The 13,634-nt window shown below is 45.4% G+C and overlaps 1 protein-coding gene across 3 annotated transcripts in view; it reads left to right on the top strand.

Annotated features, from left to right (window-relative positions):
- ADAM12 (ADAM metallopeptidase domain 12) overlaps window positions 1-13,634 on the top strand; it is a 177,152-nt gene that overhangs the window by 144,372 nt on the left and 19,146 nt on the right. For all 3 annotated transcript variants that reach the window (XM_039731460.1, XM_039731459.1, XM_039731461.1), the window contains 3 exons: window positions 1,933-2,110; window positions 6,930-7,019; window positions 8,361-8,556. In XM_039731460.1, the coding sequence (XP_039587394.1) occupies window positions 1,933-2,110; window positions 6,930-7,019; window positions 8,361-8,556 (464 nt within the window). The remainder of the gene's footprint in view (window positions 1-1,932; window positions 2,111-6,929; window positions 7,020-8,360; window positions 8,557-13,634) is intronic.

The raw sequence follows: 13,634 nt of genomic DNA, 5'->3' as shown, positions 1-13,634 counted from the left end.
TCCTTGTGTCAGCATAAGAAGCTCTATTGCATTTGTAGTTGCCAAACATTTCTTTCTTTTTAATAGAAATTATCCCTGTCTAAGGCCTACGGGCATCATCATTCCCAAAACAAGCTTTTCATCTGAGGATATCAGAAACACCAGGAGATTAATGGGAGTCTGAAGTTCAGCAGTGCAGAATTTCTATCTGTTATCTTGCTTGTCTGCAAAGATAACAATCCTAATAACACATATAACAATCCTAATAACACGTGGGTGACACAAAGCACTCAGTGAGTAAAGTGGAATTGCCAGGTTGGCTCCTGAGCTGCTGAAATGTTGAGTTTCTGTATCAGTCTGAGGGGAGAAGTGTTTGTGACACAGGTTCAATATAACTGAATGTGGACGTGATATATTTGGGGAAATTGTTCCTTGTCAAGGTGGGGAGGCCCTGGCACAGGTTTCCCAGAGAAGCTGGGGATGGAGCAGCCACAGGAAGTGTCCAAGGCCAGGCTGACAGGGCTTGGAGCTCCCTGGGGTAGTGGAAGGTGCTGCTGGAGGTGGGATGAAATGGACTCCAAGTCCTTTTCCAGCCCAAGCTGTTCCATGACTGGTTCCATGACATCTCAGCACAGAGCAGTGACAGCAGTCATTAGGATGATACCTTGGGTTTTGAGTGTTTCTGTTCTGTTTTGGTGTGCAGCTTTAGCTTTATATGAAGTGTTACTGGGATCTTTTCACATGATGATGGAGGCAAAACAATCCTGTTCCAGCTCGAGACTCAAGGACAATCTTTTCAAATTTCAGGCCCAAAGGATGAACAACATGAAAAGAGGAGGGGTGGGCAAGCAAACAAGGAGGATGAAACTTCATCATTTGAAGCTGTTAATTGGACAGTTAACTCCTATACGCAAATGGATTAAAATTTACAAAAATGTGAGATCTCGTACCCAAGCTCTTTTCCTTTCCACTTGGAGCCAGCTGGGCACTGCCAGGGTGTGGCCTTTGAAGGCACTTCAATAAATCTCCACTCTATTCCTCTGAACTCCCTCTAGCCTCTGCTGCAGCTCCTTAAGGCATCAAGGACACCGTGCCATCAGCCAGGCCCTGGTGTCACTTGGTCCCTCATCCGTGAGGCAAACTGCAAACACTCATCAGCAGAAATGGAATTGAGTTCTGCCAGAGGAAAACACCAATTACCTGCTGGTGTTTGTACTGCACAGGAGTGCTGTGTTCTCACTGTTGGGTGTTGTGTAAAGGGAGTGGGAGCTGCTACGTGTCTGCACAGCAGGGCCCAACCTGCACTCAGCACTGGGAATTCCAAACAGGAATATTTTCAGCACCGTGTCCTTACAGTCCTGCTGATTTAAAATAAGAACTGTCTTTGCTTTAATCATGCAGTTCCCAAGCTCATCTTTGATGAATTGCAGAAGCAGGCTCTTATCAAGTAACAGTGGGTTTTTTCTTTTATTCTTTTTTTTTTCCTGAAAAGAGCAGGAAGTTTGCCATTCTGCAGAGCAAGATGAATGAATTTGCCATTTCAGGCTGAATTTTCCAAGAAGGATTAGTATCTTTTGCAGTCCTGCAAATGCAGGATACTACTTGCAAACCCAGCATTTCTTTAGGCTCATAATCATCATTTGCATTATAACTCCATAAGCAAAAGAGGGAGAAGGAATTTCAAATGTGGACAATTCCAATCCTTATTAACAGCAGCTACGAATTGAAGTGAAAAAGTGAAAATTCTCTTATTCATAGTCAGAAATTATTATTATTAATGGGTTGAGCTCAATTTCACAGTGAATTGCTGTATCTCAATTCTGTGTGATAAGAAGTGAGCACAATCTTCTGGTCAAGGCACAGATGTGCTAAAATGTCACTGGTGTGATGGGGGAGAGAGGTTTTCATCTTGTTTAACAACCTTCCTTTTGTCTCCCTGTGGGTTTTCTCCAGCTACCCATTCCCCATGGTCTTCAGTAGCTGCAGTAGGAAGGACCTGGAAAACAGCCTGGAGAAGGGAGTGGGAATGTGTCTCTTTAACCTGCCTGAGGTCAAGGAGTCCTTTGGAGGCCAGAAGTGTGGGAATGGCTACGTGGAGGATGGAGAGGAGTGTGACTGCGGGGAGCCTGAGGTAAGGCACCAGCTGGGAGTTACTGCTCACTGCTGCCTGCAGGGTTTTGGCAGTGGAGATTGGCTTGGTGTAAAACAGAGCTCTGCCTTCTCTGCTTCTGTCCTGTCAGAGTCTCAGAGGGGCAGGGAGTCTCGAGTGTGTTCGAGATGGTGATGTTTAAGCAGGGCTTGGGTGAAGAATGTGCTCAGATCATCCTTAGAGAGCAAACTCTGGCTTGTCCAGCAGACTGGCCATGACCTCGTGTTCCTAGAAGTTCCTTTCAGCATTAGCTAATCAGCTCAACTCAAAAGAAGTTGGAGAACTTGGCTCGAATTTCTCAAGCAAATGTGCATTAGTTGAAAGTTTGTTTCTGTCAGTGAGAAGCCACTATTTATATTTATATTTATATTTATATTTATATTTATATTTATATTATTTATATCAGTATAACCATAGAAACTGTTCAATCATAGAATGCTTTGGGTTGAGGACCATAAAGATAATCTCATTTTCCCCCTGCCATTTCACTTATTCTCTATCCCAGGTTGCTCCAAACCCTGTCCAGCTTGGCCTTGGACACTTCAGGGATCCAGGGGCAGCCACAGCTTCTCTGGGCACCCTGTGCCAGGGCCTCACTACCCATATATATCACACTGTATAAATAGAAATATTAATATTGGCCAGGTATTTTTCATTGCAGCTTCAGTTTTGAGGTATGAGACCTTTCCCTCCTTCACTGTAGGATTTTTCTTTCCCTCTAGCCAATTACTTCCCAACAGAAAGAGCCTTCACTGCCTCCCAGACAGATTGCTGCTGCTGCAAAGATTGTTCCATTTAGTTTAGTGAATGTGTCAGAGGACTCCTCACATCAGCAGGAGATAGGCAAAACCTGGGGGTCAAATAATATCCGAGCTGGCATCCTTATCCCTTTTACATCCCGTCCTCATTGGCTTTATTGAACTTCTCTCTGATTATCTGAATTAAAGGCAGCAGCAGATCAGGGATTTGTTTCCTGTGATAGATAGGGACCTACAGACAAAGGAGATGGGGGCAGTTAAAGCAGTGAGATATTGCTGCATCCTGCCTGTGGAGTGATTTGGGCTTGTCCAAGCCTTGAGGATTTCCTGACAGTTCACTCACTCTTGAGGGTAACAGGGTTGGAGGAAGCAGCCTTATCTCCTTGTTTAAAGTCAATAGAGTGCAAGCAGCTTGCAAATGTCTTGCTAACCCTGTTATCTTCCTTGTTTTCATTTCTGAACGTTAGTGATACCTTTTCAAGTCAAAGCCACTTAATGTCAGCAAGCACTGCCTTGATTTGCCTCTTCTCTCTGTCTTTTTGCCTTTTTAGTTAGAATGGAAAAAATGCAGCTTGGGTGCAATTAAATTTATTTGGGATTTACTGCTCTAACCTGAGTGGTTCCAGAAAACCTGTGTGATCAGTTATTGATTCACTGCCCAGTCATCTGTACCAGCTGAATTCTGTCCACGGTGTTGCAGTATCCCAAGAATGAGTGATATTAGGATTCAATTCTTCTGTGAGGGTGGGGAGTGGCACAGGGTGCCCAGAGCAGCTGTGGCTGCCCCTGGATCCCTGGCAGTGCCCAAGGCCAGGTTGGACATTGGGGCTGGGAGCAGCCTGGGAGCAGCCTGGGACAGTGGAAGGTGTCCCTGCCCATGGCAGGGGTGGAACTGGATGATTTTTGGTCTCTTCAAACCCAAACCATTCTATGATTTTATGATCCTAACAATTTTAGTCTATGTACCAAAAATGCCTGACGTGCTGCAGTGTCTGCAAAAGGAGGGTTAATGTAAATTATTGATAGAAAGATAAAAGAATGAAGAGAAGTAAAAATCCTTGGTCCTTGAAAGATGAAAATGTGTCTTTTATAACCAGCTGTAAGCAAGAACAGAAAACTACAAATTGCTCACTCAGAAGTCAGACAAATTACTTCCAAATGCAATTAGGAGAGAGTGCCCAAACAGCTGTGACATGCCAGGGACGAGTCAGCACGGCTTTTGTGCCAGGAACTCTTGTCTTACAAAATCTTGTCTTACAAAATCTTGTCTTACAAATCCATCACAGTGCTCTGAAGGGCTCAACAAGTGGATGGAAAGGGACAGGGCTGTCACTGCAGCCTGTGAGGGGTTCAGAGAGGCTTTGGACCAAACCTTTCACCAAAGCTTCTCTGGGAGATTGAGCAGCTGTAAAGGAGAGAAAACTGCATGGCCAAAAAAATTGGGTAAAAAAGATGAGAAATACAACCAGGTGTAAATCACCCATTTCATGCAGTGGCAAGAGATCTGCTGTGCTGTATCCATGAGATGTGTCCTGGGACTACACAACTCAGCATTTTCATAAGCAGCCTGGGAAGAGGAATAGTCTTTAATTTGCTGATGATATTAGTTAGGCTGCTAGAGATGAAAACTGGCTGTGAAGGACTGCAGAGAAACCTTCTGAGGCAGCTGGAACAGGCATTAAGATGAGAAATGGGACTCACTGAGGAGTGATGCACATTCCAAAAACACAAAGAAGATGATGGACTCTGAGCTGACTCTGACCATGGAGGAACAAGACTTCATATTGCAATAAATAGTCTCATGAAAATGTCAGCCCAGTGCTCAGGAGTGGTCTAAAAGGTAAATAGGCTGTTAGAAAGTACTAGGAGAGAAATAGGAAAACAAAACAAAGCACCAGCAGACCTCTATAAATCTGCTGCGCCTGAAACTGCTTGTGCAGGTTTTCCCTACCCCTCCCTGATCCCAGGGAGGATAAAGCAGAGTGAAAAAAGATTGAGAGAAAAGCAATAAGGTGGTTCAAAGTTTCCAAAGGGCTCTGGCTGGAAAAGAAGAAAATGAAAGGAAATGCAGCATAAGCTGATAAAATCGTGAGGGGAATGGAAAGGGTGAGAGAGGAGAGATCATCCCCATGAGACATGAGCAGATGAAGTTAGAAAATGGCAGGTTCCAAACAAGCAGAAGGAGCTGCTCCCCTGACTGTGTTGGTTACCTGTGAGTTCCTTTACTGTGACTCTTGCAGGTGCTAAAATGCCCGTGGAGCAAAGGGAAAGCCAGGGAAAGGCAGGAGACTGGGAAGGTGCCAGTGTCCTTAAACGTCTTCTGCTGGCTGCTCTCAGGGGGACACAAGGACAGAGGAGTTCTGGGCTGACCCAGTGGGGTCTGTCCTGTGTTTTTAGAAAAGAGAGGGGGAAAACCAGGTGTCCTACCCACAGGACAGAGCCTGACATCACGTAGGTGGTGCTGGAATTGTTCTGGGGTTGGGCTGCTCTGGTTCCTCTGAAGAGCCAGGAGAGCCACACTGAGAAACCTCCTCCCATCATTGCTGTTGTTACCAATAATAACTAATAATAATAATAACAACAACAACAAACCCCAGCACAGCAGTACTTTCAGGTGGCAGCCTCCATCCTCCCAAAGCCTGGTGAGCCTTGCTTGTTTTTTCTGCTTGTTTATGTTAAAATCATTCCTGACAATTTGATAGCCCAGGCACAAAAACTATTTACCAAGCTCATTGCCTACAATGAGCAGTAAGTGAGACAGCAATTGGAAATTTCAGAGGCTGCTGAAACACCACTCCAAGAGCTGTGTCTTTATCCCAGCCTGCCTGTGGAACGCTGCTGTGGGGTCAGAGGACGGGGTATTGCAGCTGGCTGTTTCAAAATGGCCTTAATGGGACTGACACTCCACCCTGCTCATCTCAGATTGTTTCTGAGGTGAATTTATAAAACGTGCTTCTGTGCAGGGGAATGTTACTCCTGACATGCAGCAGCTGTACAGGAATATTCCTGTAGCCTGCTGCTTTCCGGTGGTCAGAAATAGGAGCAGGAAGTTGTTCCTCTGCTTCAGAGCACACTTGGCTTTGTGCATCCAGGAAGATAATACCTAAATAACAGTGAAATGCTGAGAATTCTTCTGGTTTTTGCTGGTGAGTCAGTTCCAGTTGGGAAGCTTTCAGAAGCCAGGGGAGTAACAAGAGGCTGTGAACATCACTCTAACCCACTCACTCCTCCTGTGTTCCCTCTATTGCCAGTGATCCCTCGCTAAGTCAAACAGACTTAACACAGCTGAAGAGCAATTTTATCTGCTTCTATTTCTGTGAGAGAGATGAGATTCCAGCTCAGCTGGTGTAACTTGCAGCTTGTGGGCATTATCTTGGAAAAACAAATCCATTCTTTTCTCAGGCTCCTTACGAGCTCGTTCTACTGACAATGAAGTTTGCAGGAGCCCACACACGGCACCATCTAATCCACAAGTGTGAAATTGGGATGTATCAGTGAGTGAGGCTGCAATTCATGCCCATTCCATATCTCACAGCTCTATTACTGGTGTGCTCTGATAAGGGATTACATGGAATCATGTCGTTGTCTTCCTCTGTGGCAGCCCCAGCCTCCATCCAAGCAGGAGCCTGGCCAGCAGCTATCACAAAATAGAGCTGTGGTCGTGATGCTCAGCAACTGCAGCAGCTCCTGGATCCTCTCTGGAGGCAGTGAGAATCATTCCACTGATTCCTGTGGAAATAAAACACCCCAGTGCTCTATCAGGGTTGGTGTCAGCACGCTTGGGTTGTTTGTGACATTTGGGATCAGATCCATAGCTGGAATAAACCAGCCCTCCTCAGCAGCTCCTCTGGTTTTACTACACTTGTTGGGCTTGTTGAATCTGAGGGCAGACAAGGCTGTTTGGATCAGGTTGTCGGATTTCATGCATAATTCATGATTTCATGCCCAGCTTTTCTTGGCAGAGCTCATAGGCAGCCTCTTGATTTACGGCTCTTTGTGACTGCACGTTGTCTGCTCTAAATTTACCCTCCAAACCCATCCAGGAATGTACAAACCCGTGCTGCAACGCAACCACCTGTGCCTTGAACCCGGGAGCAGTGTGTGCACATGGGCTCTGCTGCGAGGACTGCCAGGTGAACCAGGGGAGATGCCTCATTTGGGGTGGGGAGGGCAGAATTCCCTGGGTTTTTCCCTGCTTCAGTGCAGTAAGCAAGGATGGAGGAGAAGTAAATTGGTATTGATAAGCATTAAGACACTTGCATGTCATGTGAGCAATTTAAAAATTCCCAAAATATAAATTATTGAAGGAGCAGATCAACAGATTTTTTTAATTGTCTCTGTGCTTTTTCTCTGTGCTTTTTGTGGCCCCTTCAGTTGCTCATGCAAAACTTCTTTTTCATGAACTTTTGTGTGCTTTGATTTTTCTCATTCTTACTCAGCAAGTAGTCATTAAATGCTTAACCCTCTTTTTGGGGGGAAGGCTCTTAAATTATTAATTCTATCAATAGCATATGTATTTTTAATAGCAGATCATCAGCTGTTGTGGTCTCCTAACACTCTATAAAAGCCAACTTACCACAGGCATTTACCTGCTTGAATTCTCAGACCATCCCTTGCCTGTGGGCTAATAAAGCATCCAGCAAGTTGCCATCCTGTCTGTGGCAGCCCATGAGCTTGGAGCAGCAACGGATCCCCATGGCCAGGAATTGCTTTTTAGCAAAATCAATCTGTCTTCATGTCCTTTGCTTTTTACTGAAGGCAATTTAATTAAAATTCAGTGCTGCTCCCAGAGCACACCCAACTTTTGTGGCTGCTGTTGAGATGTGAATGTTCAGACTGGCATGTTCCACCATCGGTTCCAAAAAAACAAATATCATTTTTCCATGGAAATTAGTACAGGACAAACAGTTACATGGACTAATCTTGTAACTAAGTTTGAGGAGATCTTGATGCCCATCACAGCAACATTTCCATGAGGAAATGTAACTACATAGATTCATTAACATTCAAGATCTATTCACGATCATTGAATTGAACCTTCCAAGCTGGGAATTGAATCTGAATTCACATCTGAATCCACAGCCAAGCGTGCTGGTGGCTTCCTGAGCCCTAGCACAGCACAGTGCTCTGTGAGCAGCTGCCCTGGGTGGAAGGGTCTCTGACCTGCCTTCTGCCCAGTGCTCCAGATCCTCCTTTCCAGAGCTCTTGTGCTCAGACACGATGAAGGAGCCACCTGCAAATGTCAGGGCTGGGGTTTCCTTCTTTCTTGAGCCCTGTGAGCCATGTGTGTGGCTTCATCTGACCCTCCTTCCTGCCAGAGCCTCCCAGCATGGCTCAGATCCATGCACTCCGAGCTCTGCCATCCCTGCCCTGTCTCTGCAGCCAGCCGGGGCCGGGCCAGTGGGGAAATCTCTCCTGTGCTGCAGGGCTGACCCAGGCACGGCATGGCTGCTGAAGTTCTGTTGGTTTTGCAGCTCAAACCAGCAGGGATCTCCTGCAGAGAGTCGAGCAATTCCTGTGATCTGCCCGAGTTCTGCACGGGGGCCAGCCCACAGTGCCCGGCCAACGTTTACCTGCACGACGGGCACGCGTGCCACGGGGTGGATGGCTACTGCTACAACGGCATCTGCCAGACCCACGAGCAGCAGTGCATCACCCTCTGGGGCCCAGGTGAGTGCCAGAGATGCCTCAGCTTTTAGATTTTCTATTTTTCACACTCTGTCCTGCTTTAGTGTGTGGGGCTGGGTTCACATCAGGGATGGTGAGCTCTGTGCACAGAGCAGGGAGACAAAACAATTCCTGCTCCAGCTGGGCACCAAGGACAAATGATCCCAATCTCAGCCCAGGAGCACAAACCCCGTGGGCTGCAGAGAGAAAAACAAGCAGGGTGGGACTGCAGGGGCTGCAGTGGGATTGGACACTGAACTGCAATGTGCACATGGAGCAGAGCTGAGCCCAGGGAGAGACCCCGGCAGCGCTCGTGCATTTTGGGGCCATTTGGGTTCATCCTGGGGGCAGCCCTGGCTGGGCTCTGGTGCTGCCCAAGGGGCATCCATGGAGGAGATCCTTTGAATCACTCCCTGCTTTATTCTTTAGCTCTGCCCAGCCTCTGTTCTAGGTCTACCTTCAGAAGGCATCACCAGCACAGGGACACAGGTCTGACAGAGGCTTGGGGGAGGGAATAAAGATCTGGAGGATGCAGCACCAATCTGTAGCTATTTGAATAATGAGGGAATCTCTGGGTGATTCATTCCAGCCTTGATTTGCTGTCTTGTTTGATCTTGCAGCAGGAGGTAACGAGACTCGTGCTGCAGCACACTGCAAGTGGATAGGTGAACTTAGACAAATCATTTCCTCCTGACTTTGATACAGCCTGATGTCACCCCACAAAGTGCTGAACGCTCCTGGCAGGTTGAAATCACAGCCCTTTTCAGGCTGCTGTGTGAGCTTCCTCCTGTGCTCTAAACAGCTCATCTGCAAAACAGATGTGTGTGCTCCATCCCCAGCCAGGGCTCAGCTTTTGACACTAACATGAGACTCCTGGATCACTGTGTGTGTTTTATTAACTGGTGTCACCTGGAAACTGCCTCCTGACAGTGCTTTTAGCAGGGTGTGCACTGAAGCAGAAAGGGATTTATTCTCCCATGGGAATTTGCTCCCTTTTTGCAGAAATCTGGTAACATGAGTTCTTGAGTTGTTCCCAATATCTATCCCAGGAAAGCTGTTCACCTTTCTATAAAGCCCTGTGACCCTTCCACTGAAATGCAACTATTAACTCAGCATTTTGGTATGAATCCAAATCATGTCTCCTTCAGCATCTCTCTGACCCCCATCTTTTATCTCACATTTGAAAAACTCTCTCTCCTATGGAGAAACATTACTTAGGAATAGGTGTAATTATTTCTTTTAAACTAATATTTCCAGCTTTTTCAATTCAGCATCTCTAACTCTGCTCCAAAACTTCTGTATCAATATAATGGCACACAGATGTTTCCCTTGGCCAAACCCTCCCCAGAACACTACTGAAGAATTTATCTGTTTCCTTCCCAGAGAACATGGACTTTCTGCAATCTCTCTTTAAAACAGCATTAAAGCATCTCGGGAAGCAGCCCCAGTGGTACAGCCAGCAGGTCAGCTTGGCCACGTGGGCATAAGAACACGTTCAGGAGGAGTTCCAGCTCAGAACTGAACTCCTCACGTGGAACAAACCGTGCCTGTGCTCCACTCCCCGAGTCCCACGCGCGTCCTAGAGCTGATATGAGCTCATAGAGCCATGGACAATTATAGCCTCCAGCCTTAGTCAGACTGGGACTTCTAATCCCTGGATACAGAGACTGTTTCTCTTGTAGAAAGCAAAAATCTCCTCCTGAACCAGTTTCCTATGCTGTGGAAAGTTACTTGGTCAGGTTGTTCGTGGTTTCAGTGGCTGAGAAAAATTCCTCTAAAGATCAGGGTCAGCTGCTGCTTGCCAGGTCTCTTCCTAACAGCAATTCCACCACAGCCCTGGGATCCCCTGATTCTTTCCTGCCTTCTTTCTCGGGGCTGTTTGATAGAGGCACTGCCAGGCATGGAGGCTCCAGGCTGTGGGAGTCTGTTTATGAGACAGATGTTGTGTTAAGAACACAGTTCATACAGATTTTGACTGGAATACCCTTTGGTTTTTTCTTGGGAAGGCCCAAGGAGAAGGATTTTAAATAGGGAGGATGGACATGACCAAACCTGAACTGAAAGTCTTAATTCTTGCCACGTTTTGGAAGAATAAATTAAAAATCAATGCAGAATGCCACAATGGTTTGAGCTGGAAGAGACATTAGAGATCATCTCATTCCACCCCCTGCCATGAGCAGGGACACCTTGCACTAGACCAGGTTGCTCCAAGCCCTGTCTAGCTGGCCTTGGACACTTCAAATAATACCTATATTCTGGATTTAAAGACGAGGATGTGACTATCCACTGCTCTATCACACATCAGGCTGAAGTGTGAGCTGGCAGATTTGGGGTGGAATGAGAAGAGAGGTGGGTGGCTCATGCAGTTAGAAAAACTGTACAGATCATGGTACAGATTAAAAAAACTACACGTCTTTCCAGCTTTGCCTGCAGCACAAAGAGAGATTTGACATTCTAAGATGTTGTCTCTGGACTTTGTATCAAAAATATACATTGGAATCTTTTACCAGGTTGTTTTGTCTGATTAGAACTGTTTTTAACAACTGCCTGTGTTGGAGTGAAGTAGTTTTGTGGTTTAAAAAAAAAATTCTCCCCTTTAAAGAAAAATCATATTACAATTCATTTTCATTCTCTCCTTATTTTCTTCTTCCCAGTAGGAGGAATCCATGCAGAACAAAATACAATAACTTTTCTTAAAATAATATTCGGTATATTGAATTCCTTATTAATGTCTTCCCTTGTACATCTTTCTTTATTCATCGGGTTACAGATGTCCAGAAGCTCAATGATAAATGTCAATCTTCATGTTTTTAGATCTATTTAAAGGAAAATGATGAACACTGTCAGAGCCTGTTTACATTAGGCTGAGCAGTAGGAACCTGTTTCCAGAAAAGCACTTGCATTTCCTTGGGGTTGTTTTTGTTTTTCTCAATACAGTGGTTCAGATAAAGTAGAGGACTTTTTTTTTCTCTTTCCTATCTGTGTGGAAGGAGAAGGGAGGAGCTCCTGGGGACAATCTCTGAAAATAGCCATGAATTCCTCTCAGAGCCCAGGTTGATTCCAGTCTGCTCCCAGAACACCCAGAGCTCTCCATTCTCTCTCTCTCCATAATTCATGTCATTTTATCCTTGGGGAGCAGGAACTGCTGGTGAGCTTTTTTTGGTCCATATTCAAAAATATCAGGTTGCACTGATCTGACCTATTGATAGCAGTGACATCAATGGAGATGCTTTGTGTGGTGGCATTTTCCAGGAGAAACAGACACCCAGAGAGAGCTGCTCAAGACAGAGAAATCATTGATTACCAAGGAACAGAAGATTCCCAACTTTAAACTCATGGCTTTTTCTGCATTGACAAGAAAATGATTCTTTAGGGAAGTTTGTCAGTTTGTTTTCCTGTATTTCCCCAAGTGGGGAAATGATTTTGGGGAGCCAATGGCAGGCATTGATTTAATAATTAGAACACATTTAAATGTGTTGCATGGACATGGCCATTTGTTTAGGCAGGAACATTCTTAATTTAGATATCAATATTTGTCACTGTGTGAGAGCTTTGCAGGTTTTGCCAGGTAGAACCCTACACACACAAAATAAATGGGCTGCCCTCCTCAGATATCTGACCAAACCATTGCTGATTTGCTTTTGAAAAACTGCTAATTGTCCAAGCACTGCAATTTTCTGAACGCAGTGAAATCAAACTATTTTGATCATCACAGACTTATGGCCAGGCCTTTTTCTTCTGGAGATGGGAAAGATATTAAATAATATTCTCAGTGGTGGTGACATCATCCTCCTTAAATGCAAAAAAAATGCTCAACCCCATCTTGCTCTTGCCCAGACAGAACAGGAATCACCGGGATGGGGAGAGAGGCCAAGGGCAGCTCGTGGAACTTTTGCTTTGCAGCAAAAACAAATTTAATGAGCTGAAACCCAGATCACACGACAGAGAACTGTGGTTTTTATGCTTATATTTATTTGCACAGTTATTCGTGGTGCTGGCTGGCACAGCCTGAGCCACAGAACTCCAGCCTGTTACTCAGAGGTTGTTTTTTTCCCCCTCTCCCCACCCACAGACAGCTGGGAACTGAACTGAAATATCTTCCTTTTCTGCTGTCAGCCTGATAGAGGACGTTTCTTGTGTTCATGAAATCAGCACCATGGTCAGAAATTTCCCTCATTCCTTTCGAGAGGCTGTGTTAGTGTTTTCCTACGGCAGCAGGTCTGAAATGACACAGCATTTCTTTGCCCTGCAACTTCTCTTTTTTTATTATTTTATTTTTTTGGGCCTGCATAGGGAAAGAAGTGGCTTCACCAATATACATGTTTGGAGAAAAAGCCCCAACAATCTCCAGGCTGCCAGCTTCAGGGGTGAGCTTTGACCTTCTGCAGCTTCCAGGGGCTGATTTAATCCCTTGAATGAGGCTTGGCAAGGAAAGGCTGACAGGACCTTAATTACAGGGTCATGATACTATAATTACCAATAGCAAAGTGAAATAAACTCTGCTCATCCAGCTCAAGCCACTTAATAACCACCAGAAATCCTTCACAAATCATTTTGCCTCTGCCTGCAGAGGTAGAAAATAGAGGAAGACAGGACTTTCTGCTTCAGTTTATGTGGTGCAGTCATGATAAATGGGTTTCCTCCAGAAACACAACATTACAATTCTCCTCCTTAAGCATCCTCTGAAAGCCTCCTTTTAACTTGGTAGCTCCATCTGTTCAGCATCTTACACTCTGATATGTTTTCATCCATAAAAAAGTGCAAATATTGTGAGAAGCCAGTGGGGAGAGGGAACAGCCATCTGAATCCCAAGCAACAGCCTGTCTTGGTTGGATACCAAAGGCAGAAATTGAAGCTGGATTTTGGTTTCCAGGCTGCAGATGATCATTGGGTACCAGGTGTTTTCACACACAGACTGCTCCCAGCCTGGCAGGGGAGTGGTTTTTGTGCTCCATGAGATCCTTTTTCTTGTCAAGTGTTATTAGTTGGAGTTAAAGCTCAGTGTCTGAGCCCTGCAGATGTGTTTTCCTTCCTGGGGGCTGCTTTCCATCATCTCTGCAACGCCTGGCTTCTGAATTCAG

The sequence above is a fragment of the Passer montanus genome, unplaced genomic scaffold, assembly GCF_014805655.1.
Source record: "Passer montanus isolate IOZ18808 unplaced genomic scaffold, ASM1480565v1 scaffold77, whole genome shotgun sequence".
NCBI classification, from domain to species: Eukaryota; Metazoa; Chordata; class Aves; order Passeriformes; family Passeridae; genus Passer; species Passer montanus.
Note: the sequence above shows the minus strand (reverse complement) of the source record. Positions and strands in the feature narration are given on the sequence as shown.